Consider the following 27166-nt stretch of genomic DNA (forward strand, 5'->3'; position numbering starts at 1 on the left):
ACTGTAAGGTTGATTTTTTAATTCTTGGTCTTATTTGCTAGCTATGTGTTCAGTTTCTAAAAATCTTTAAAAAATCATTATCATTATTTCTTTAACAGGCCAAACCCTGCTTGAAAGTGCTGACTATGCTTTCAGTTTTTTCCATAGGGCTTGGATTGTGAAAGATGTTCATACCTGCACAGACTCATTTAGGTGAACCAAGTAGTTCAAAGCTCAAGTGTTCTTGCCAGGATCATGAGCTAAGGAAAGACTTGCACCATTGCTTCAAGGATAGCTGGCATATCATGATTATGTTTATTCCTCTATTGACCATCATTAAATAGCTTTTTATGTGAATTCAAATGAAAAAAAGAACTATTCAACTGTAGTATCAGTATGTTTAATATTATATCATTTGAAATGCACAGAGCTGTTTCCAGCTCTCCTGTTGTTACAGTAATGCTCTCTTCTATTTCAAAAGGCAGTAGAGGGTGCTGCAGATACATCTTAGCCATAAATCTCATTAAAATTGAAATGTTAGCACAACCTTTCATGCAGTCAAGCACAGCCCATCAAGATTCATTGAGATCAAGCTAAGAAAACAGACCCTGACTCAGATGTGGTGCAGTTTATCATTTACCTATCAGTAATCCTGTCCTGCTGCAGTGATTCACTTTAAAATTTGTCAGTTCATTTAAGCAAATGCAGGAACCATCATGAGTGTGACCAGCAGTACTGGTAATGCAATATCCTGTCTCCACCAGAAGTCAGACACAGATAACAAAGAGGAAGTGTCCTTTTTATTTACACTGAAAGTAGACATTGACATCGCAGTGTCACCTTGGCAGTTTTGTGTAGTGTATCACCCTCGGGATACACAGCACAAAACTTAATATTCTTGTTCTAACTGTCTACATGGAGAACATTGTGGAGACCAAACATAGAGTCATAGAATGGTTTGGATTGGAAGGGATCTAAAAGATCATCTAGTTCCAACCCCCTGCCATCGCAGGGACACCTTCCACTAGCCCAGGTTGCTCAGAGCCACATCCAGCCTGGCCTTCAACACTTCCAGGGAGGGGGCAGCCACAGCTTCTCTGGGCAGCCTCTGCCGGGGCCTCACCACCCTCACAGGGAAGAATTTCTTCCTGATATCCAATCTAAACCGGCCCTCTCTCAGTCTGAAGCCATTCTCCCTTGTCCTGTCACTCCAGGCCCTTGGCCAAAGTCTCTCTCCATCGTCCTTGTGGGCTCCCTTCAGGTCCTGGAAGGCCACAATTAGGTCACCCCAAAGCTTCTCTTCTCCAGGCTGAACAATCCCAACTCTCTCAGCCTTTCCTCATAGCAGAGCTGCTCCATCCCTCTGATTATCTTGGTGTCTCCTCTGGACTCAATCCAACAGCTCCATGTCCTTGCTGTGCTGGGCCCTCCAAGCTGAAGGCAGCACTGCAGGGGGGGTCTCCCCAGAGAGGGGCAGAGGGACAGAATCACTTCTCCGAACCTGCTGGCATACACTAAATCTTCTAACTGCTGTTCATCTGACTTGTACAAATAATCTGAGTTTCAAATTACTTTCTGTGTGAACATGGATATATGTACACTCATAAAAAGCAAATGAATGTCTTAGAAAAAGAACTTAATGCAGTAGACTCACTAAACAGTTCTGTTTCAGGAGCTGAGGCACTGAACAGCCTGTGTGACATTCAAATGTCATATCTGCATGCATGTGTGTTTCTAATGCTCACAGGGTTGGTAATGATACATCACTGCTCTTCACATAAGTTAAAAGCAATCATTTTCACTAAGGATTAAGAACAAAAAGCACAGTCTTATAAATTTCAAGCAACAAATTGTGGATCACAGATGAACTTACCTAGGAATGTCGCTTTCAATGGTTATGCATCCATATAGAAATACAATAATCCCAACTACTGAAGATGGAATGAGGAATTCTGTGTACAAACCCAGCCATGCAAAATAAAGTCCTATCTTTTCTCCAAAATACTTCCTAAAAAAAAAAAAAAAGAAAAGCATGTGTCAAGGGTATAGTTTTTAAATGTGTGTTACAGCTACTTGACAATCTCAAAAAGTTAAAATACTACTTGTCAAAGACATGAATGAAAACCCTGAGCATCTTGAAGACAATATGACCAAATAAAGGAAGTGATTTGTGAAGCTGGCAGTTTGGGTTTCTCTTGTTCTGAGGAGTTAAAGACAGTCCTGTATCATTCTTCTGAGCACATATTAAGTAGGTATCATTACAATACATACCTAATATGTGCTCAGGGAACACCATGGATTTTGCACCTCTAAAATTAAGTCAGTGAAATAGTAGAAAACATTGGAAAATACATGGCTCCTCAGAGGGGTTTGCAGATATACAATTATTTTTTGCCTCCTGGATTCAACTGGTGAGAGTCATGAAAATTACATCTATGGGACATCATACTGATGGCATCCTCTAATATGTTAAAAGATGAGTAATCCTGAATTGCTGTTAAAAAAGAAAATTTTATTTGTACACCTAGAATTGGCTCTCCAGAAAGAATAGTTTTGTCCAGTTGACAGTCTCTGGAGAGCTGCTTTGAAAAACCAGTTTTTGCTCTGAGGTACAGTCCGCTGTAGATGTTGATAAATAAGTGCTAGTACTCAGCCCAGCATCTTCATGAATCACACTGCAGCAAATAAACTAAACATAGATGAACCTCACTGATTATTCCAAAGGGCTGTTGGGAGTGATTACAAATATTGCAAAACACCAAGAACTTGACAGAGCTCCAGAAGTCACCAAAATTTAGGTAAAACCCAACATGGTTAGAAACATTCCACAAGCCAGAGAACGAGATGGAGCAATGCTGGACAGAAAGCAGCCACACTGAGAGCACTCAGGGCATGACATGACCTTTGAGTCAGTGAGACACATTCACACTGTGGTGGCAGCAAGAACTAAAAGAAATTCATGATATCCTGTGTCATAAAAGAAACACAAGACTTGCTCCTTAGAAAGGCTGAGCAAAATCTCTCGAGATTTAGTCTCATGTCACTCACACTGGGAAGGTTTTACCCTAGTTTAGCACCCCAGATTTAAATTATTCCTAATGGAAATGGTTAAATGAGATTTTTGGAGACCCGGGCTTTCTTTTAACAGATATAATCCTATTCTGACAAAGTTTAATGACAAACCTCCACATATATTGAATTGAGCCCAAGCCCTTTCAGCAGCATAAGTCGAACTGAAATTTCCTACTTCAGGATTTGGGTCTGAGGGCCAGACTGCTCCTTTCATAGGAGAGACAGGAGCAGGACTGCAACCAAGGCAGAGAGCCATGGGACAACAAGACAAGAATCCACAGTCATTTCCAGCTCAGATGAAATGGATAAGGGAAACAACAGTGGGGGTTTTTTATTACTACAGATCCTGCTGTTCTCACACCATCCCAGCTGCAACTGACTTCACAGTTCCAGGCTCTCACACGGAAAAGCTGGCAGTGCAATCCTGCCAGCTTTTCCTTCCATGAGTTCCTGTATTTGCTTATGTCTAAGCAAGGTTGCTTATCCTTTCGAAAAGACACATGAAATCACAAAAGGGAAAAGAGAACAAAATCACTTCAAGGTGATATAGAGACATTATCTTCAGTATAAGGGGATGCCATAACTTGGAGAACCAGCACAGAAATCAGGAAATTTCAGGACTTTCTGGGCAATAACTTAATTAGCTCTGTCATCCTTCTGTTTCAGAAAGACAACTTGCACGAGTCAGAATGGGAATACTATTTGCAGTAATCATTCTTTAAACAACTTATATCAGCTCTGTAGCTTCACATTCACATCACAGCATAGTTTTTAAGCACTTGGGACAATGGATGATCACATTTGGAGAGGATATGAAGAAATATGATATAATACAGTATATTTCATAAAATTATAACCATAAGTCTTGATTTGGCAAATATAAACAGAATCTTGTGAGACTGCCCTGTGACCTGGCACATGCCAGGTAATTTTTGAGGCAATTTTTAGGAGGCAGTTTTTCTTTACATTCACATTTGTTGGGAGTTTTTAAGTATTTCCTTAATATGAAATGAAGGAGGAAATACTTGATTGAAATATAGAAATAATCAGAACGGTTATAGCTTTTTTGCAGTCCTGTGTGATTCAACAAACAGTAGCAATGGCCTTGGAACAGCACAGGATAGAGGGAAACTCAATTTGCTCTCAAGTTTCCTTTGGGCTGAGGAGTGACACACATTGCATGTGAGAGTAAGTAAGGCAAATATAACTGAACACATCCTAACAACACAGAACAAGAAGGAGTAGAGGGAGATTATTCTGATTGTGTCTTCTTACTGCTTCCTTGTTTGTAGAGTTTGGGCAGCATGCACAGCCAGCAAAGTGCTTCAAAGGGGTCAAAGCCGACATGAAAAATAGTCCACAATCTAAGCTGTTGAAACTGTCTGTTCTTTTGACAAAGGGCCTCAAATTAGCACAGAAAGTGTTCAAATCCCAGAGGTATTAAAGAGTAGCTGACCAGGGTCAGAGAAGTTGAAGTTTGTGGCTCATGAGGCTTCCCCTAGAATTTTTGAGCCTTCTAGTGATAAATGTGCTCTGTAACCTATAAAGCCAAGGGTTGCTATTTTCACCCGTGCCAAAAGAAAGTGAGAAAAGCTCAACAATGTCCTGGCAGTATGGAAAAAAGCAACTGGCAAGAAGAAAACTGTACAGGGTTCTGTGGCTTAGCTGTTTTGAAAAAGAAAAATAATTAAGACTGGTGTGCCCAATCTCTTTCCACCATGGCACCAGAAAGTGAAATAACCTATGGAGAAGTAATGGCAGTACTTGGAAGCATAATGATAAATTTAAATATGAGTTTATCAAGCTAGAAAAACACAGGATGTAAACACATTCATTCCTTTTTTTGACATATCCCAAGAACTGTTCTCTAATTCCTGTGAATAGGAATCAAAGCTCTGCAAACACCTGTGACCACCTGTGCCACCATCTACTGCAGCCACTGCTGGATTCTGCAGTGAATGAACAGGAAAAGAAAAGTGTTCTTCAATGGTAGAGAAAGATACAAGTCAAGAATAGGAATTTTTACAAGTTTTTGCATACTTATACCAAGAACTTGGCATGTTCTCTCATTTACATTGGGATAAAATATGTCTAACTTTATTATACTCTAGGAATTACCCATAGTTTGCACTGGCATGGAAAAAGAGGAGAACTGAGATGAGAGTTTTGTCGTACCTCAGCAGCTAACTGGCATCCAGTTCATATATATGCAGACCAAGCTAAGGATCAGTCCTTTCCAAAGTGTCTCATGGATACTGCAGAATGCCAGAGTGTGCCCTCAACATTGCATGAGCTTTATTTCCACATTAGCTGTGATCTGATGCAGGGAAATATCCCTTTATACACACATGTGCCATGAGGACACCCAAAGCAAGGGGCAAATGGCTTTGATAAGGAGTGTGTACTGCTCCTATCAGGAGCAGCAGCCAAGGCTCTTGTTCTGTGTTGATACAGCATAAGGCGAAACTTCGTGCCTTTTACTTTGGGAAGCTTTCAAAAGTCTGGTTAAATGGCCCCCTACCAAACACGGAGCTCTCTTGAGTAAGAACCTTGTCTTCAAGGAAAGACTTGGCCTAATCATCCATAATGCTTTCAGCAGCTGAACTAGAGTTGCACTTCCAGAAAATTATAAGAAACAACATTAAAATACTACAACAGCAACAACAACCACCTGTAGGAAGTGTATTCCCTCCCATAACTGGAATAAGAAGTGTTGAGAAGGCCACAGCGAAAATGTTTACTCTGTTTCTTGTGTTTCACCCTTATAACCCTCAAACCAGACATCTGCAATGCACCCTTGTCTGTCTGGTTGCAAAACCAACACCAGAAAGAAGAACTGATTATTAAACCCTACTCTTGCACGTTGGTCACGGTGCTCCCGTGCCAAGTTGTGCAATTTATAAATAGACCAAGGTTTGGGGAAGGGGGGAGAAACAGAGAAGGAAAAAAAGCACTTCGTTTTTGACTCTGTGAAAACAAGTGTGGGATACCTGGAATGTGAATAGAGCATGTGGTGCGTGACACATGCTGGAAAGAACTCTGGAGATGTTCAGGAACAAAGTTAAAAAAGCGAGGAAAAGACGCTGTGAGTCACCTAACTGGGAAATGTGTTCAAAACTCCTCAGTTCTTTAATTTCCATACCCAGTTCTAGGCCAGCTGTCATTTCATTTTTGCAAATCGTTCCACCACCCCTTTGGTGAAGGGATGTTCTATATGCAATAGTTTCTATGCAAGACTAAACTGATTTACAGCTACTTATCAGGTACGTTTCCCCCATGCAAATGGTCCAACGAGTCACATGTATTACTTACGCCTTCAAAATAAACTTATTTGCACAAGATTCTGGTGGTTTTACTGTCAGGAAGGACAAGAAGTCCTCTGAAAGTATAGTTTCATGTCAGAATGCCCCTACTACCAAGGCCAGTTTAAAAACAGTCTTTCCCTCCCCAGCTTCCAGCCCAGGTGCACATTCCCTTCCTGACCCTCAACAAGACAGTTCCCAGTACAGGCTTGTGGACAGCTGGGATGGAGCAGTGGGAAAAATGGAAACCTGTTGGAGAGGGCCAGGAACACAATTGGTTCTTTCAGGGGCCTTTGTCACTGGAAGAAAATTCACTATTAAACTGAAGGTAGAACAATGACTACCCTTACAAACAGAGAATGAATTTCGAGCACATATTAAGTGAAGAACACAGACTTGTCCTCAGTTCTGAGATAATACTTCACACCAGATTGAAGCTTCCATCTCAGAACTGCACACGTATTCAGGAAGACTGACAGAGCATAGAGAAAATGTCAGTCACTGCAAGATAATCAGGAACAGTAACGGCTCTGTCCACCCCACCATTTCACTCCAGGTGGAGTCGCCTATGTCCAAACTTTTCTAGATTTGTTGTTTTTCTTCCATTTAAAATTTTCTCAGGGTAGGATTCAAGCATTTATTGCAACCATCTGGGACACCTGGGTGGAATTACTGCTCAGCAGCAGCACTGAGGCTGCTGTGCATCCAGAGATCTTAGAGATTTCTACCATGTTTGTGCCTGACTGTATTCACACATTCCATCCAGACAGTCCCAAGAAGAAACACAGCACTGCTAAATCCAGATATACAGAGAGTGCACCAAATGGAGCAATATGGAAGCCAAGAGAGGATCCTGGCAGAAGACAATCCCCCTTGGAACAACTTGCCAAGAGACTGGAAAACTTTTTTCTATTAAAATTTTAAGAGGAGGGAAAAAACCAACTAGAGAACCTCAGATAAATTACATTGCAGCTGAGTCTGAGGTAGGAAAGAAAAAGTCCATTAGAAAGGCCAACTGGTTCTGCATAGAGAAAAAAAAAAAAGGAGCCACTATCCAAGGTAAAAGCAGATGGTTTTCCTTAAACTGGATATAAAGATGAAGAATATCCAGTAGAGAGTGATTATAGGGGTGTTTGTGAATATGGTTGCAAATCTGACCCTTTTCCACTGAAAGCAGAATGAAGAAATGTGTCACGAGAGCCATTTAGTTAGAGTTCTTGTTTGAAAACATTAGTTAACAAATATTTGCTGCATCCTCCAACAATACTTGAAGTCTAGAGCCAAACATGTCTAAATTACAGGTATATTTTCTTCAAAGGACTGTGGAATATTAATTGTGATCCCTTCTAGGACAAAAAAAACCACTGTTAAAATATTGCAACTTGTCAGACAACAGCAATTCTGAAATTCACTTAAATGTAGAACTATGTTTCCCCCTGGTTTCTTGGCTCTTAAGAAAAAGTACTATTCAACAAAATAACAGGATTCTGTTTAGGGAGCAGCTGATGTGTGTGGAGGGAGGGAATATTCAAGTTCTTGAATTCTAATGTACTCAAAAACATAGGGGAAATATATAATAAATACTAATATATAAAATAATAATAATAATAATAAAACCCAGAATTTGCATATAAACTGAAATTTAAAATATCAAAAGGTCAAACCTTATCCTGCAAAGAAATAAAAGTAGGACAAGGCACTCACTGAGCTTCATAGACTCATGAACCTTATGCATCCATTCCAAGAAGTTGTCAGAAAGAACTGAAAGTGCATTATTTGTGGTGATGAATTATAAACTGAAAAAAGCTTTTGTTTACTGACTGTAATAGAAAGAACAATAGAAGCATAATAAGAAGACATGTAATGTGACCCAGACAAAAATTAGGGCTGACTACCCTCCAAATGTGCAAGCAAACATGCTGGGTAGTCAGAAGCGCTGTAACTGCATTCTCCCCTCTGTTATGGGAAAATAAAAAGCTTCAGAGCTTCTACAGGGCGTGTTTTGGTTTCACATGGTCACAGAGTATGCCAAGTTGGAAGAGACCCACAAGGATCACCCAGTCCAACTCCTGGCCCTGCACAGGACCATCCCCAAGTCACACCATGTGCCTGACGGTATTGATTTGTGCACGGCCCCTGTAAAATGTCCAGATCCCCACAGACTAAAGAGACCTTTTATCAGAGATCTAGGCACAGAGAGAATGTGATTTTCAGGAATGTAAAAACAACAATGTACTCATACACAGCAGTTCAGGTACAGTAACTGCAGGCCTCAACCTTATGTCAAGAGACACTACTAAGGAGAGACATTTTCAGCCAGAGTAGTAATGCACTGTTTGTCCTGTCACCTCTAAGAACTCGTGCATAAGACAATCTGTGTAAACTCTGTCTCTCTTTAGCCTTCTTTCCTTTATTCTGTCTTTATTTAGCATTTTCAAAAAGCATCAGTAACCCTCCAAACCTGGAAAATTAAAAATCCTCAGCAGGTATTCTGGCTTCCTGGGGCTGACTCAATACTAATGTAAGTCAATCAGAGGTTACCTGTGAGGAAGGGAGTACAGTTTCATTTCATAAACTACTCAGGACACCAAGTGACACTCTATGTAAGAAACAAATAATTCATTCAGTTATAAGTATAATTTTTTTTCTCATAGTTAACTCTGTCAGCTCATACAATTAAGGGGTAACTTATTTACTACGATACAGTAAATCAGCCTTTCTTTTCAACTGGAAAGGAGGTTACTTAGTAATTTTCTTTCTATTTTTTTAATATCTATTAGGACTTAGCTTTTCTAGCTTATTGTTACTTGAACAAATGTGAGGTTACAGATATTTTATCACTTTCCTAATCTTCAGTTTTCACAAGATAATATGCACAATTTTCATCATCTAGGTTAAGAGTCTGAAGCTCAAATACTTGCTTCTTTTCCTAAATAAATTTCATTTATAATAACTAATCTTTTATTAATGCTTTCTTGGTTTTCAAGCTAACACAGTTAATCCTTACTAGAATCTGAATTCATTTAATGTGTTTGTTTTAGTAAGTAAGAAGTGGTAAGTACTTCCACTCTAAGTATTACTACTGTCAGATAGACACCATCTAGTGGCTAATAAACAGATGCATAATTTCTAATAAAAATAAGTATAAAAATTGGTTTTTGGTCACAGTATTACTGCATGCCTTGAGATGGCAAGGGTTGCCTCTTGTCATTTTGAGACGATGAGAGAGTTACACAACTTTCTTGTTTAACTATAATTTAAACTAGTAGTCCTCAAGACTTCTGAGACCGTGAAAAATGGAAAGGTAAACAAAACACCTTCAAGTGCATACTGTAAGTTAAGTGTGTGCAAGTTTCTGGCTCATTATCTTTCAGGCCTTCAGGAATTCCAGGTCCCAGAGATCAGTTGGAAAGGCTTGAGCAAGGAAGATGAAGCCTCAGTGGAAGAGGATCAGGCCAAGGAATACTTAAGCAAAGTGGAAATACTTAAATCCACGGGCCCTGACAGGATGCACAAGTGCTGAGTGAGCTGGCAGATGTCACTGCAAGGCAATTCTTGATAACCTTTGATTGATGATGGAAAGTGTAAAAGTGCCCAAGAAAACAGATGTCACCCTCATCTTCAAGAAGGGCTACAGGCCAACCTGCCTCACCTGAGTACCAGGGAAGGTCACGGAGCAGCTAATTCTGGAAACCATTTCCAGACACATTAAAGATAAGAAAACCCCCAGGAGGGTCATATTGGCATTCAGAGGGACCCTGACAGGCTGCATAACAAACCTGGAAAATTAAAGATCCACAACAGGCAGCCTGGCTTCTCGAGGCTGAGTTAATTCTAATGTCAATTAATACTAAAGTCAATAGAGGTTAATAAATACCAGATTGTTCAGTACAGTCTTCCCAGCACAAGACACGGACACATTGGAAAGAGTCCAATGAAGGGCTATAGGGATGATTAAGGACTGGAGCACCTTTCATGTGAGGAAAAGATAAGAGAGCTGAGATTGTTTTGCCTGGTGTAAAAAGAGGATCAAGGCAGGCTCTTTTCAGTTGTGCCCAGTGACAGGAGACGAGCACAAACTAAACCATGGGATGTTCCCTCTGAACATCAGGATGCACTTTTTTACTGTGAGGCTGATTGAGCACTCAAATAGATTGTCCAGGGAAGTTGTGGAGTCTTCCTGTTCTAAGAAATATTCAAGTAACATCTAGTCATAGTCCTGGGAAACTGGCTTTAGATGGCCCTGTTTGAGCCCAGGTTTTGGACCAAATTACTTCCAGAGGTCCCTGCCAACCACAACCATTCTGTGATTCTCTGATCTTTGAGCACTTCAGTTTCCACTATTCCACCAAGACAATAATACACAATGTCAGTAACCACCTGCTCAATATTGCATTAAAATGTTCATTTTTCTAATCTCTGTAGTGACTGTGGAAGTTCAAAGATTTCCCGTGTTGGAAATCTTCTTTATGCTTGTGTTTCCTGGGGATAATTGTTACATGGTGCCCAGAACTTAATCTCTTCCCTTGTCACCTGGGTTTTTTCCACTGAGACAGATTACTGAATCAGACAAAGCTATGGTCTGTCCTAATATAACTTATGTACAGAGAGAGAGAATCCTCATACAAGGCATCTTAGTATTGGGCTATAACTTTAAACCAGATATGGGTTGGTCTTAACCCCTGGTCAGCACTCAAGGAGTCAGAAAAGGACCTCCTCTCACCCCAGCCTGCCACAGCCAGCACTTTCTGCAGAGATTAAGATGTCAAGAGCAGTTTTACAAGAAAGATAAGCAAAACTGTAACCACCCAAATGCAGAAGCTGTTTCCCACTCCCTGCAGTTCCCAGCTGTATGTCCCTCTGGATACTTACAAACATTCACATGAACATATGTATTAAAATGTGCAGAACTTTCTCTTTTGTTTCCAAATGTGGCCTCTCAGCTCTGTCTTTTGTTTCTCCAGTTTGAAAGAACAAACTTTCATTTCTTATCAAAATACCCCTCCAAAGACACCTTTTGGTTTGGAACCTATCACTCATGCCCACTAAAAAATATAAGTTTCTGGCTGTGAAATTTAAGCTTCATACTGGCACTGTGGAGCTTAGCCTGAGACAGTTTTGCCCACAGAGAGAACTGAATTCTGGCTGCCTAATAAACTCCATAGTTCAAGGGGGAGACAGAAGGAAGCTGTGCAGCAACTTGAGTCTTCAGAGCCTTGGCTTGTAGATGTAGATATGCACATGTAGATGTAGATATGCACATGTAGATGTAGATATGCACATCCTTTGCTGGACCTAGCTTTTGAAAATCCCACTGAAGGAGTGAGGAATCTGGGTGGTAATGAGGATCTAAGTGCTCAGGCAGTGACCTGAAGGCTGGGAATTATGTTTATCAGAAAGCAGGGTTCTGTTTTTCCTCACCACTTCAATACAAGCCTATCAGTTTTAAATTCCATCTCTCATACAAGCACCAATAAATAAGACCAAGCTCTTGCCAAAACAGACAGAGAGAGAACCACTTCCTACAGGACTGGCAAAGTCTATGAAACCCAGAGCTGTAAGTAAATCATCTCCCTCCAGTCACAGACTGGAGAGAGAGCATCCAGCAGAATAATTCAATGCAAACTCTCCAGTGATTTATGCATCATGAGCAAAAACCTTCTGCTTTGCAATAAACAATGGCTGCAGCACTTGGGTAAGCCCTGTGATGAGAAGTTCCAGCAAGGGGAGGGGAAACTCCCTCCAACTCACATGAAAATTGCTGTCCTAGCACCAAGCATCAAATATGCAGACCACTTAATGGGTGTATGACCTGATGCTAGAGGCTATTCATAAATAAAGTGGTGTTGTGAGGGGTAATGAGATCACACAGACACTGGAAAGGGGAAAGAGTTATAATGATGGAGAAAGTGTTCCTTTTTTAATAGCTCGGACTCTGCCCCAGGGTCCCATCTCCTTCTGGCTTCCTCCAAGGAACTCTCTGCTGTAAAAACTGGCATGCAGGACACCAAGGATGAGTGGATGCTGGCATAGCACTTCCCACCATAACCTAGACCTTTAATGATGAACTGCAAGCTGAATATATCACATGGTGGGAACGAAACTTTGTTGTAGAGTTTCTTGGAACTATAAAAAGATGTTGGACCCAGAGTGCAACAGGGTTAAAGTGAGAAGATATGCTCAGATTATTGCCTCAGGCATGTTCTTGGCAGAGGTTTGGGAAGGAGCTCGATGGACAGCTGCCAAAGTCACTGGTAGAGCTCATGGGCATTTTTCTACTTAGTGCCGTGTTTTCTCGCTTTGGACTTTCCCAGGCTTAAAGCTGTTTTCTCTTTTTCCTAATACAGAATTCCTTGCATACAGGCTCAGCATCTTTGTAAAGGGAACTCTCTCCAGGATGGCAGGAATCAGCGTTGTCTTGGAATGCTACAGTAACTCACTGGACTAAGGGGGAAAGCACAGCATTCTCAACACACTGGTCACTAGTATCCAAAAAGAAAGCAAGCTCCCTCCTCCCTCAAAGGAAAAGGAAACTATAAAAAGAGAGGAGAACTCCACTGGCACCCAGTGCATTGAGGAGGGTTCTTCAATCCCCACAAGATAATCACATACTACAGGGCTGCTTTCTGCTGAAGAGGTTCCATTCCACAAAAAATAAAGATCAGACATTTTGTCAGATTAATTAACAATAAAAACTGAGGAGTGACAGGGAAGGAGAGGAATTAAAGCATACGGGAGACTCTCCACTTTGAGGATCAATAACCCCAAAATTAGGATAAACAATGACTGAACAACATGTGTGTGTACATCTGGAATTAGGGAGGGGCACCGCAGACTTTATTTTCAAGTCCTTAGAATTCTTGACTCTGTGTGGAGACAAATGTTCCTTCTCAAGACATGTGACTACAAAGCATGGTGGTGAAAGAAGCAGTGATTTGCTCGTGTATTAGGCAGGATAGATGGCCACAATTAGGGGAATGCTGTGCCACAAATTAATCTTAACCATGGAAGAAACACTTATCTCTGAAGGCAATAAACCCACCACTTCAGCAGATCTCCCCTTTTCTTATTTTATCTCTCCTTTAAAGCTCCCCTGAGTAGGGTGAGCAGATATACCCATTTTTGTTTCCTATGGTGAAGATTGATGAAAGAAGCAAAAGGTAAAAAGGCAAACCAGTAACAACACTTTGGGAGCCTTATATTGCTTACATTGAGCCCTGCACTACACAGACCCCAGGACACTGACAGTGAGGTCAACGGTGTCCAGAGCTGAGACAGTCAAACTTTGGATCACAGGTCTGTCATTGCTTTAAAAACTGCCAGGAAGAGCAAGCTACAGGATTTAGGAACAGAGCATCCATGTGCAGGAGCAGGAGGGGACTGGTAACTTTTCTTTCAAGAGAAGGTTCACCATGGGTACACTGCGAGGAAAGGCCAGAATTCATTACACACCGAGTTCAAACAATTTTCCATACCCAAGGAAAACACAGTTGAAGAGAGGAAGGAGGAAATATATTAGGTAGACAGTTTGAGCAACAGAAACTCCCCAAGTTTTGATTTATGGGCTATACACTGTAAATAATATTTTGGTTAGCACGCTTTACTACCTACTCCTGCAAAAAGAGTTATTGTATACATAGTCTTAATGTCCACATGTCTTCCCAGCTTTAGGCTTTGCAGCAAGAGGCACTTGGAGCTTTGAAAGTAATCATGCTATAGATAATGTAGCCTGTTAGCTATTATAAAGTTTGGTGAAGTCCTAGAAATGGGAAATAGGAATTAGAACATGAAAAAGGAGATGGATTAGCTGGGACCTTATAGAAGCACTAGTATTAAAATAAGCTCCATCACAATTAAAAATTATCTAGCTCTGCTTGATTTTCCTAAAGTGAGGTAATCTTATATTAATAACAAGACATCAAAAGGGGACCTTCTCTCTACAGTGATGGTCCCCTACCTAGAATTTCAGTTCTGACATGGGTTTCCACCTGCAGGCGCTTTAAGAGGTCCATCAAGAAGAAAACTTCCTGGTTTTCCAGGAGTTAAGTAAGATTTTGTATCAGAATGATAACCACCTCTTTGTGATAGCAGTAACCTTGGATTACACCCTTCCTCTGTCATTTAGACCTCCTAAGTGACAAAATTTGCATTACAACCAGAAATATAATTTATTATAAATTCTACTGTACTTCTTATAGTTGCTGTGTATTTTCTTGACTTGCTGTAACTCATCAGAGGTGAACTGCTAAAAGATAAAAAATAATAACTGCAAGTCATATCAAGGAATATTTGATCTGGACAGGAGGAAAAATTTCTTCCCCCTGAGAGTGGTGCACTGCTGGAAAAGGTGTGCAGAGAAGCTGTGTCAGCTCCATCCTTGGAGATTCAAAAACTTATTTTTTTGGCCTGGCTTTTAAGCCAGCTCTAAGGGTAGATCTAAGGACAACGTATTAATTCTAGAATCATATAGTTAAAACTCTGATTAACCCTCTATAACATATAAAAATATCATGAAACCTGCTTTTGTCACAGAGGGTCATAAAACTCCTAAGGAGTGCTCTCCATGTCTCTGGATCAACAGTAGTATCACTGCAGAAATTGCTAAAAACTGGGTTTGAACACATCTTCGTTTCAGAAAAGAAAACCATCAAAACAGAAGACCACTGAACTACAGATGTTATTTTAGTACCTTTTACATTACGTGTCAAGGAGTGAGAAGAACTACTGTTGATAAGTGCATTCCTACAAGACAGGCACACTAGAGAAACTCCTCCCTACTAAAATCAATACTTAAACTTGAATGACAAAAAAGGTGCAAATCTCTAGAGCTCTGCATGTCCTAGAACTGCAGCTTTCATCCTCTGCTTGTAAATACATCCCTCATGCCTTCCCAGTCCAGGGGTGACTGAGAGAGAGGGTAAACCCTTCTCAGTACTTCTGGCCTAAGATATCTGTTAGCAAATAATTTGTGATTTCCCTCTCAAAATGTTTATACAGATTAAGAGACAGAGGTAAATGGAACTGTCAGTGAATATTGTAATGGTCTTTTATTTCTTTTTGTTTTTAAGAACTTTTAAATTTTCTAAGGCTGACTGTGCAGTTAAATTCCCTCAGGATATCAGACCTTAGAAGAGACCTGTACCAAGAGAGAGAATAACAAATATGTGTTTTCTAGCTTTGGTGTACAATCAATTAGAAATCTGCAACAACTGTGTGGTCAGAAGCAAGGTGCTGAGGCACCAGGAATAATTTATAATAATTCTACAGTGCCACATCTAGTCTTCCAGGATAGGCACTTCAGTTAAAGAAGGACTTGCAGTCTGCATTCCTACTGAATAAAGGTAAATAAGGAATAGTTAAAAATATTTCCACTGTTGCAAGTTATATTAAAAATTAGACTAAGCAAGTCTAATAACCAGTGAGATTCTGTAATAATGTTCACATTTTGTTATTATTTAAGCAACGTACTTCAACAGAGTTAATGCACTTGAAAACACCAGTCAAAACAGGGTTTGAGTTTAAGGCAAAATAAACGCTGCTTCTTCTGTCCATCAAAGCCTGAATATAAACTTGCTACATTTCACAGTCCTGCTATAACCAGAAAAAAATGTTGGGTATAATCTAAGCAATCTAAGAAAGAAGGGTCACAGTAAATTATCAAAATGCACAAAGTGTGACTGATGTCTGCCAAGGGAATAAGTATCTGCACTGAGACTGAGCTCAAATCCCCCCACAGTGCAGAAGTGCAGAAACCTCCTGCAGTTGCAGAAAGAGAGGGGTGGTCTTTCCTCAGGTATATACACACTAAAGTTCTAACATTACCTAGGAAATAAAAACCACATTTTTTTTAGTGGTAACAGCCAAACTTGCAGTCAAGCAAAGCATGGAAGATAAAAGCAAGAAAAATCATCTCTGAGCACAGAGAATCAATTGCACATGTCTGGTCTTTTTTTTTTTAATTTTCTCACAGAAGTTTAAACCACAGAATTTCTATGAAATCATATCAGCATAGAGAAACATTATAATGGAGACTGTGAAACACAAATGAAGATGGAGTGTAAGCAGATGGACCTTTACTTTTAATTCAGCTGGTCTAATAACACGGGGGAATTCCTCTAGACACTCACAGTTTAATTTCACAGCTGTAATATTTACTAACAACACAGCAGGTGGTGTATTCTTGTTCTGAGTTTACCTGTTCCATACAGTAGCTTGGCCTGAAATAACTGTTATTCCAAAAGCACATTAATCTGGCACAAAAATAGATCACATAATAAAACCTAGATGGAGTTTCATTATTCAGAAGATAAATAGTAACAAATGCCAACTTTCTTAAGTTCCAAAATTATCTAGAAACACGTATTTGTTGAGTTTTTTCCTATTTTTTCTCTTTGTTAATATCACGGTTCATTTATTCTTACACAGATATCAGAATATTTCGAATCAGCAGTCTTCTCAAATATTGCTTTTCTTTACTCAATATTTATAGTATTATTATATTAAATTATTATATTATTAGTAGTGTTATTTTATTATTATAGTAGTATTGTTTTAATATTACAGTATTTTTATAGTATATTATAGTATAAAACAAAAATTGTTTTGTTTTGGCTTTCTTTTAGAGATATTGTCTGAAATCCTTAACAAGCATGATAGGTTTGTTTTGTCTTATTTTAAGGCCATCTTGTTCTATGTTTGTAAAAAAAAATTCAGAAATATACAAGAAAACCACTGGGATCACATATGGATGTGTTCAAATTACTAAAACTTGTAAAACCAGGAGTAAAAAAATCAAATCAATTTCAAAACTGTCAAATACTTTCACATTGATTCACAATGTGAACACCAGCTTCTGATTATTCACCAGCTTTTAGGAACATAGTCTCCAATAAAACTTCGCCAATGTAAATGGAAATTCCTTTCTTTTGATAGAACTCATACTTTAGAAAAACAAAACAAAACAAAACAAAACAAAACAAACAGCCTAGAGTATGATATTCTTCCAGGGATAAGCACTATACAAAAAACAGAGGTACATAATTGTTTAGTGTATTTTTGTTTCAGTAAACTATCATCAGAGCCACAGAAAAGCAGTCAAAACATTTTTTTAATGTTCTGATCAATCCAAGATTTCATTTGCTGAAGTAAGTAGAAATTAACATCAGCTAAGAACCAGGTCCCTTGATGTTTTATTCAAGTCCATGTTACCTTATGAGTTGAATAGGCTGAAACTTGTAAAATGCTCCATATCTTGCCCATTCTCGATACAGCAACTAAATAAATTAAAAAAGAAAAAATCAGAAAATTAACTTAAAACAGGTCACCCCTTCTGTTTTTACAAACATCTTCTAAGAGTTAAAAATATGTGCACCAAAAAGAAGTTTTCCATACTGCAATGCAAACTTACAAGTATATTTTTCAGACATTAATAGAAGCCTCCAATCCCACCACCAATGGGAGGATGGTGGAAACACAACTTTCGTCACATACCTACTCCAAGAAACTGGTAATTCAGGTGTGAAGGACCTGACACTACTCTGAAACAAAAGCTAGATGGTGGACAGAAACTACCATGCAGTTAACAAATTGGTGAAAGAGTTAATCTGATAGCAGTATGTTTTATAACTTTGGATGAATCTACTGATAATCAGAAAGGACATTCCTAAATGAAGCTTTCCAGAATGAAGTGAAGAACAAAGGAAGCTCAGAGGAGACATCATCATGATCTGTTAGCTGACTGTTCACCATATTTTATCTTCTGAGGGAAATAAAAATCAGGGCAGTCATGGAATCATAGAATGTTTGGCTATGATAGGACTGTAGACAGTCTAAGACAACATGGTCATAGAAAACTGTTTATTGAAATACAGAGTGCATTAAAAAAAAAAAAAAAAAAAAGAGAAAATTACTATAAGTGAAACTAAATTAACTATGTCCCTACTTACAGGTTATAGGTCTTTATCATCCAAAAAAATAGGTGTCAAACCTATTGTCCCTCTTTTCCGAAGAAGTGGAGGGAGTTCAGAAAAAGAGTAGGATATGAGAGGTGAGGTCAATTCCTTTCAAATAAGTCTCCACATCATTCCTAGTAAAATTGGAGTAGTGATTGAAACTGTGTTTTGAGAATGAACTTCTGTGTGGAATATCTGCTGACTCTAAGAAATGACCTCGAAATGACAACCGAGTCCAACCTCAGAGGCTGGACTGGATTTGAGATCTTCTTTCCCAGCCTAAATGATTCTGTGATTCTGTGACCTCAGGCTCCACTTCCTCCCTTGCTGTGAGCACGGATTGTCCCTCACCTGTCTGATGGAAATTGTAGCTTATATGAAGTAACCTGAGTTAATACTTTGGACACTTCTATTCTTCTGTAAACTTTGGTGGGGAGTAAGACACAAACCAAGCAACACACAACCAGCAAGAGCTGCAGAGGGTGTTAGGAACAAAATACATAAAGTTTTTGAAATTATCAGAAATTGCATCGTGAGATGGTCCATTCTGACAGCAGTGCTACACCACTCTATGGAGCAGACACTACAATTAATATAAGTGTGGAGAAAGTCCAGATACCGTAACTGCAGAGTTATCTCAACATATTTTGAGGTTTTCCAATCATATTTTCCTCCTCTTTAAAATGCCTCTCCTCCTGCAGATGCTATGTGAAAATATCAAGTGAGCAGCTAAGACCTGGATTCTGCAAACATCCTCCTGATGAAGTATTATTGTTCAGAATAATGAAAATTTAAGTGTACAGAGCTATGCCATTGTGTACTCATTAGAAGTACAGCATGAAGTATTTTCTGTTCGCAGATCAAGGAGCAAACCTTTTAAGCAACTGGGAATTCAGCGATGAGATTCAAGGATTGTGGAGTCTTGGATTTTAGAGTATTGCCCTTACAGAGCAGATGCTTTGCAAGTGTGGAAAGAAATGATGAGACTATGTTTGACTTTCTTAGGCTTCATCAGGAGTTGAAGAGGCTACCATATTGCTATTTTCATATGAATACTTGTTGTCTATTCAAAATCACCCCTTGCCATTACCCCACAACATGACCTACAAAATGTTATTTACTGCCAAAAATAATCATAGTAATAAATGCATTCACTCAAATATACAAAAGAAGAAACTTAAAAGTACTAAATTCTTAAAACTACCTAAAAGCTGTTTTGAACACAGGTACAGAATTTTGGGAGTAAAAAGAAAGATCTTTCTAAAATTGCTGTCTGTTTAGGAAGAGGCTCATATGCCATTATGTCAGACTGCAGAATCACACTGGTTATTCTGATTCCAAAAGCCATTGCAGCAAAAGTGGCATGCAAATTTTCCATTCAGTGTATTGCCCACCCTAAACCTCTGTCCCAAGACTGCAATTTTACAAGATTAACTTAATCTGGAAGCTGGAATGTTCTTCCTTTCATGATATTTATTAAATTGAAAGGAATTCTAGGACGAGTTTTGTAATATAGTTTATTGTATTTTATCAGCTTCATTTAAAAATTGTGCTCCCTCTAAGTTTATAATAACATTCTCTAATCTGCTTCTAATATTCTGGGGATGTTGCTGTAGTCTATGACAACAGGTCATATTTCCCAGGCAGGTAACAAAACCCTCATGGATTTCTTAATGTCAAACATACGGATATCAAGGAAGGGTTACAATTTGCCAGTGGGCTGGAAGCTTAAAGACCAAGCCAGTGTTTATACTCATGGTGAGTTATTACCAGGCTGCTGTGCAATAGCTTTCTTTCCTGAAACAGGGAAAATCCTTTATTCCAGTCAAGACTTAGGAAAGACTGAAACCTTCTTATTCTAAGGGCTCCACTGACTGCAGATTTCTAATTCTCACAGGATGTGACAGAAGTGTTGTTTCGCTGTGCACTTACTCCAAGGAAATTCTAAAGATGGTTGATAAGGATTAACCTTTTATTTTATGAACTGGTACATAAACCTTAATTACTTGTGCTGCCTTATTGGCATAAGTAGCCCAGATGGACTCAGTTCATTTTTTTGGGCTTATACAAAAGAAAATTGAAATAGAAGACACAGAGCAAAAAATGAAAAAGGGGTAGAAACCAAAAAAAAAAAAAAAAAAAAGGGGGGGCTCAAAAATGCCCTTCTTTCCTTTAAACCTGATCAGTTTTTTTCAGGAAATTAAACACTGAGACTAGTAGATTCAGATAGAAAACAGATGATGTTAGGCATAGGAATACTACAGAAGATTCAATGGCTGGGCAGCAGGGACATATGTGAATAATCAATGAAGTATTTCTGGAAAGAAGCTTTTATGTTTTTAATACTTAACACTTCATAACTGAGCCTAATAGGCAGAATAAAAAGAAGGCAGCACAAAATACAACTAGTAGGGTGAATATTTTTCCAGACACTAATTCTTTTAGGCCCTCTTCCCCCACTATTTCACAGTAACCAATCTTCCTTCATTGACTAATGTTCATTTTTTTTTCTTCTCCAAAAATTTTGCTTTACTTCTCAGTCAGTAATCCATGGAGCTGCCTCTCATAGTCCACTACTGTACCTCTATCACTTGCTCAGAGAAAATTCTGTAAGTGCAGAGCAGACAATTTCTTGACAAACAAAAGAAGTTCAAAGCAACGGGCACAAATATAAAAGCTTATTTACAGTTAGTTTCCTAACTTTGTCTCTTTTACTTACCAAGGTTCATACACTGAACTAAATTGTATATGGTACATGAAGACATCTAGTGGCCAAATATTAACATTATTCACCAAAACCTACAAAGATTATGTTCGCAAATTTTACTAACCCAGAATCGGAGAAATCAAATTTCTTTGTATGACCTATGAGCTCAGTCTCCATTTTAGTGCTGAAGAAGTTATCATTTGTGGCAATTACACTCTTGAGAACTACGCTGTGTTTTGCCAATTAATGGCATTTTCCTAACTCTCCTTCAAGGAACACATGGTTCATACCAAGATCTGATGCCAGAGTTAAAAAAAAATTATTAAATAACTTACAGGTCACCAAAAATATATGTAAATTGATTTCTGGTATAATAAACACTGTAAGTATCCAAACATTCCCTTTTCCTTCATTCTTCTCTCGTCTCCTTCCTCTCCCTACTATTTTCCCTCTTCATTTCCTATCCTGTTATCATATCAAGGAAAATAAAATGAGTAAACATTAGAGAACAACATGGAATGGATCTTAATAGAGTAAAGTAATTAAATGTTTTCCCCCATTTCTAACAGTAAGCATGTGTATTAAACACAGTTTGAATTCACAGTTTCTCTCGTGCAGACAGTTGGTGGGTGATCTATTTTCAAATGCCTTTGATAGAAACTTTATTTACAAAATAATTGGAAGCAGATTTTTAGAAATCACGTCATTTAAATGCATGCACAACCAAATGAAAAATACAACTGTGTGTTTTATTCTAGTAAACACTGTTCTCTGGTACCATTTGGTTAGGATAAGAAGATTAATATATAAATTATTTAACAGCTTCTGCTTCCTGACGGGTTGGAAAATCTTATCTGTGCATGTGGAGAGAACCTTGAGGCACCTCAAGATATAAATATAAAATTAATTTACTCACAAACTTCATAGAAGACTTTATAAAAATCTTGCAAAAAAAAATTTATATGCAGAAATACAGGAAAATATGTAATGCAAAAACTATATGCATTTGTAAAAACATCTACCTGCTTGAACCTTCTGGCTAGTGATTTACAATAGCATTTAAAACATTAATTCCCATTTATCACATTAATTCTAATATTAAAAAAAATTTGCAATGTATTTTACCTTTCTTTCATTCATGTCATCATTTTGGCCTTCATAATGACCCTAGAGAAAGGAAATAATTTAATAACTGATGTAAAAGCAGATAAAACTAAATAAAAGATTGCTGAGTTGTTCCTACATTGTTGATTTTACTTTCAAGTCACAACTTGAAATGTACTTATATGTAAGTTTTCATATTAGAATCACACAGAATATATTTTCATTGTTACAGACAGCAAATATTAATGTCTATGCACTACTGAGTGATACCAGCAGAGAACTAGATATTTAATAGTGTATACATACATCATGAAGTGGGTATGCTGCATCATAAACATTGTTTGCTACTAATGTGCTAATACCTAAATGAAAAAAAAAAAATCAGATGGTCAGCAGGTAGGCACAGACAAACAGAAAACATCATTACAGATTTCATTTTATGACATTACCTAGAAGCTGTAAAAAAATGTATAAGCTAATGTGTTTGAAGTGTTGTTATTTTCTTCATATTGTGTTATGAAACATGTTTATGACAACCAAAGACTGCTACAAGCACTTCAATATCACTGCCCTGCCTCTTGTGCAAAATAAACAATGAACTCTTAAAAAAACCCCAAACAATAACCCAATGATGTTTAAAAAAATCTTTTAAACCAATGATGATGAGTGGTTTTAAGCTTAAGAGCAGAGAAATGGGGAAGCCTTAGTGACATATGAAACATAGTACTTTTGGGGGAAGGACTCAGAAGACCAAAACAACTAGTAAATTTAGGGTGAACATGATGCATAATCATGGTTTGGCTGTGGACCAGAAAGATGGAAAGGATGAGAACATTGAAATATTTACCTCATGTCAAATGGGATCTTGAGCTGACCTGAGCTTGAAGTGCATCAGCCTGTATTTTCACCTTAGCATTAAAAAAATCCTGAAAAATCACTGCTAGTGCTTTGATCTCTACTAATGGCTTTTATTACACTATAAACCAGAACAAGCTATTAAAATAGAGAAAACTTTAAGTGAGAGGCAAAAAACCTCCACTGACAAAGTGCTTTTTCCCTTCCCACTGTGTCCTTGTAGGATGGATTGCTTCTCTCAAGCTTTCTCCCCAACACCTTCCAAAGACCTTAATTTTTCAACAGATTCTAGAGATGTCTACAGGTATTTTTTTGTAAAGGAAACAGTGTAGTAATCATAACTTTAAAACTTTGTAGTGGGAAAAGGCAAGCATTTTTGATTGAAAAAGAGACAGCTTTTTCTTTGGGGGTTTTTTGTTTGGGTTTGGTTTTCAAGTAACTTCAAAAAAATTGTATCTCTATTTCAGGGAAACCTAAATTAATCTATTTTCCAGCCCAGCTGCTGTACCAAAGGCATCTGTTGCTGGACAAAGTCACACCAAGACTGTGAAGAATTTTGCTACAGCAGATTCTTTTCCAGGTACACTATCCTTGGACATTGTGATCTGTCCATAAGTGGTCAAACTTGCAGAAAGACTTCCAGAAGACATGCCAGACAAGGAGCACTATCACTTCTTTGCCACCAGGGAAATATGTGTCATGATCTCACAATGGATGGGATAAAAGAGAATAAGCACACCTATGTATATTCTGAACCTCAAGAAAACAATAGCTCTGAATATTTCAGAGTTGTCCCCAAAGTGTCTTCAAAACGGTCGTATTTAAGTCATATATTTCACTAGGCAGCTCATGGAGATAATTTTTAAGGCTGCAGTAATGAAAGTAATCTGGAAAGATGTATTATTCTATTGAAATGGTAAGAAAAGTATGCTTCTGCAAGAAATAATACAACATATTGCACTTGAAATCTGAATTTTCAAAAGCAGATCATAGAGTAATCGAATCCAATTTTATAACAATTCATGAAATGCAAGTTATGTGCCAGATCCTGCACCTGTAGAAATGAAAACCAATCTCCCATTACCATGTCCTATCCAAACCATGGTCCAAAAAGTCTGACTTCATATCTCAGAAAAAGCATTTGTTTCGACATCTACTTTTTTTTTTTTTTGGTGAAAGTGTGCCAGCATACTTTTGTGTCCTGCTAGAAAAATCAATATTCTGTGAGATACCCAAGCAGTTCCTTTCAGAAGCACACAAATAACTCCCTTCCCTCCATCTTACCCATGCTGTTCCTGGCCTTTGTAGACGTGCGCTTCAGAATTTCCCTCACCTGCAGAAAAGAACGGTGGGATAACACTCAAATCCACTTTTAGCACGACTTTCACCATGGAGCTACAAATAAACCAAAGCTTTAAAATAGGTGGCTTCTGCAGTGTTCATTTGCACATATATTTAAATGATTTAGCAAGTTTTGCTAGTGGATCATCTGCCCTAAGACTTGTAGGCTAAATCCTGCTGTGTCACATCCTTATAAAACTATATGAAGTATAGTTGAATATTATATGAATATATATATATGGAATATATATTTTGTGGAATAAAATATGATTAAAAATTAGAAACAGGGCTTAAAAGAGCTTTGAATAAGGGAGAGGAGTTAGTAGTTTCCATGTGTAACACCTCCTACTCCTGGACCACTGTGCAGCTCCAGAAAGGGATTCCTTACATACATATGACTTCTTAGTGTTTTATAGGAACAGAGAAATGCATAAATTGATGAGATTAGCAAAGTATTTACCACCATTCCCTGCTAAAGCAAATCCCACCCACCATAAGAAGATAATATGTTACTTTTGTTAACTTACTATTCGGCTGCGGGTGGCATTGTCAAAAAAGGTGTCTTTGTCTTTGATGTTATACCTAAAACAGCAAAAGGAAAAAAAGATCAGTTCTCTTGTGAGACATGGAAGTAATAATTAAGATAACATATAAGCCTCTAATTTAGAATTCATTTAGAAACCACAGCTAATAAGAAAAACAGATGTTTAAAGGAAATAAAATATAGATGACATAGTACAGCATAATAGACTATGTTATTTAAGACACAGACATTCCGAGTTCTACCTGAATTGCAGTTATGTTGGGCATAAAAACGCACAGTTATTAACTAATATAAAATAATAACCTGTCTATTGTTTACATAATATGACCTTTTAATATTTTTCTTATAACAGCCACTCAACACTACAACATTCTGAGGTGATGTTATTAGATTTCAATCAGCCTAATGCACATGTTCATTACTCTTTTCCAGGCGACCAAACAGTCAGCATTTCACTTGCTTTCAAATAGCCATTCCCCTGGAATTATGCCTTCCCTTAAACCTTAAAATCATCATATGTGAAATTAGCTTCCCAGCTTATTCTCCTCCATCAATTTGACTTGTATTCAGAATTAATTAAACTTGTCAGAGGGCAATAAATGATATGGCGGGTCATTGTATTTATTACTGAATTTTATTTATCAAACATAAATACAAGGAGACACTCACAAGTTAAAAAAAAGAATGTTTAATGTCAAACCGGACCCAGAAATATTATTCTGAGTGAAAGGGCAAGTGTCAAGAATTCCTTATCTGCATATTATTAGACAAGTTTTAATTACTATGATAAATCTATCAAGAGGGAAAATATTATCAGATTTTTACTAGTTCTTTGTTTCTTCAAATCAGGCTGTAATATCCTTAATAAAATAATCACGAATTTGGTGGTAGGATTTCGCATTTCAAGCTAAACACATGGATATTTTATTTGATGCACTGTTTCCAATGCTTTATCCAGCAGAAGAAGGTCTCTGCAATTTAGGTTTCTGTTAATCCACTGAAAATCTGACAACTTGAGCATTTTCTCAGGATTTCCAGAAATATTCAATGAATTTCTGAATTTTGACTGAAATACAGGTAGAAAAAATGACAACATTAAATGATAAATTGTTTATCACATTTTCAAATACTCACAAATATATTTTCTCTCTGGAAAATGGGTAGGACAGGTTTTTCATCTTAGTATTTTCTTGTTGTGGCACCTGGGGTTGCAGAGGTTCAGTCAATTTGCACCATATTTCGTTTAATGTCTTGAGTATTCCTCCTTCTTCGGTGATTTCATACATCTGAGTAAATAAAACTGGTCATTAGCAGGTGCCTTCAAAAAATCCACTAAAATGAAGAAAAAAAACCAAAGATTTTGCTACAGACACATGTTTAAATCTGTAATTAAATAAGTGTTTTCTCTGAAGACATATTCCCATATAGTACCAAGCACCTGAACCCATATGAATTGCTGTGGTAGTTTAGGCTGGGCCTTCCCTGGTGACCAGTTTGTAACCAAGGAAGTGCCCAGATTTACCCGGTATTCCCTATGATTTTTAGGTAAGCTGGGGTATAAGAAGAAAGGAGGAGAGGCCTTTGCCCAGAACTGCCCCCAGCACTCCAGGGGGTCCCAACCCAACGCTGGGCACAGCAGGAGGATCCCCTCTCTGACGGGCTGGGCGAGCTGTGTTTGATGCCCCCCAGGATGGGCTTTGCCCTCGGGGCTGCCAGGGCACACACTGCTGCCTCACAATGCCCCTGCACCCCCAGATCCCTCTCTGCAGGGCTGCTCTCCAGCCACACCTCTCCCAGTTTGTACCTGTGCCCGTCAGACCCCATCATTTCTTGTTGAATTTCACGCTATTGATTATTGCCCGATACTCCAATCTATCTAGATCCCTCTGCAAGGCTTCTTGTCCCATAAAGAGGGTCAACAGCGCTTTCCATTGTCAGTAAACTTGTCAATGGTGCATTCAACTCTTGCATTCAAATCATTGATAAATATATTAAGCAAGATCTAGTCCAAGAATTGAGCCCTGAGGTCACCAGCCAGTACAACACTTAGAGCCCTGACCTCTTCAACCCATCTCTTCATCCAGCATTTCATGTGCTGCTCATCTCATAGTCAAACCTGTCCAGAAGGATGCTGTGAGGGATAATATCAAAAGCTTTACTAAAATCCAGAAAAAAAACCACATCTACTGCCTTCTCATCATCCACTAGACAGAAAACCTTATAGCAGAAGGGTATAAAATTAGTTAGACAGGACTTTCCCTTTGTGAAACCATATTGTCTGTGCCTTTCAATTCCACCTGGAATGACCTTC

At 38.3% G+C, this 27166-nt stretch overlaps 1 protein-coding gene across 3 annotated transcripts in view; it reads right to left on the minus strand.

Annotated features, from left to right (window-relative positions):
• Positions 1-26709, minus strand: part of ANO2 (anoctamin 2) — a 124563-nt gene extending 97854 nt beyond the window's left edge. Inside the window, exons 1-8 of one of the 3 annotated variants that reach the window (XM_017823923.1) lie at positions 26660-26709; positions 25990-26141; positions 24839-24893; positions 24255-24303; positions 22422-22477; positions 22137-22178; positions 17562-17626; positions 1853-1987 (exon numbers count right to left, since the gene is read on the minus strand). In XM_017823923.1, the coding sequence (XP_017679412.1) occupies positions 1853-1987; positions 17562-17626; positions 22137-22178; positions 22422-22477; positions 24255-24303; positions 24839-24893; positions 25990-26141 (554 nt within the window). In that variant the 5' untranslated portion in view covers positions 26660-26709. Of the gene's footprint in view, positions 1-1852; positions 1988-17561; positions 17627-22136; positions 22179-22421; positions 22478-24254; positions 24304-24838; positions 24894-25989; positions 26142-26226; positions 26511-26659 lie in introns of those variants that run through there. The other 2 variants (XM_017823924.1, XM_017823922.1) reach the window with 2 other exon arrangements.
• Positions 26710-27166: the final 457 nt, after the last annotated feature.

This window comes from Lepidothrix coronata, unplaced genomic scaffold, assembly GCF_001604755.1.
Source record: "Lepidothrix coronata isolate B3197 unplaced genomic scaffold, Lepidothrix_coronata-1.0 Scaffold107, whole genome shotgun sequence".
Taxonomy (NCBI): Eukaryota; Metazoa; Chordata; class Aves; order Passeriformes; family Pipridae; genus Lepidothrix; species Lepidothrix coronata.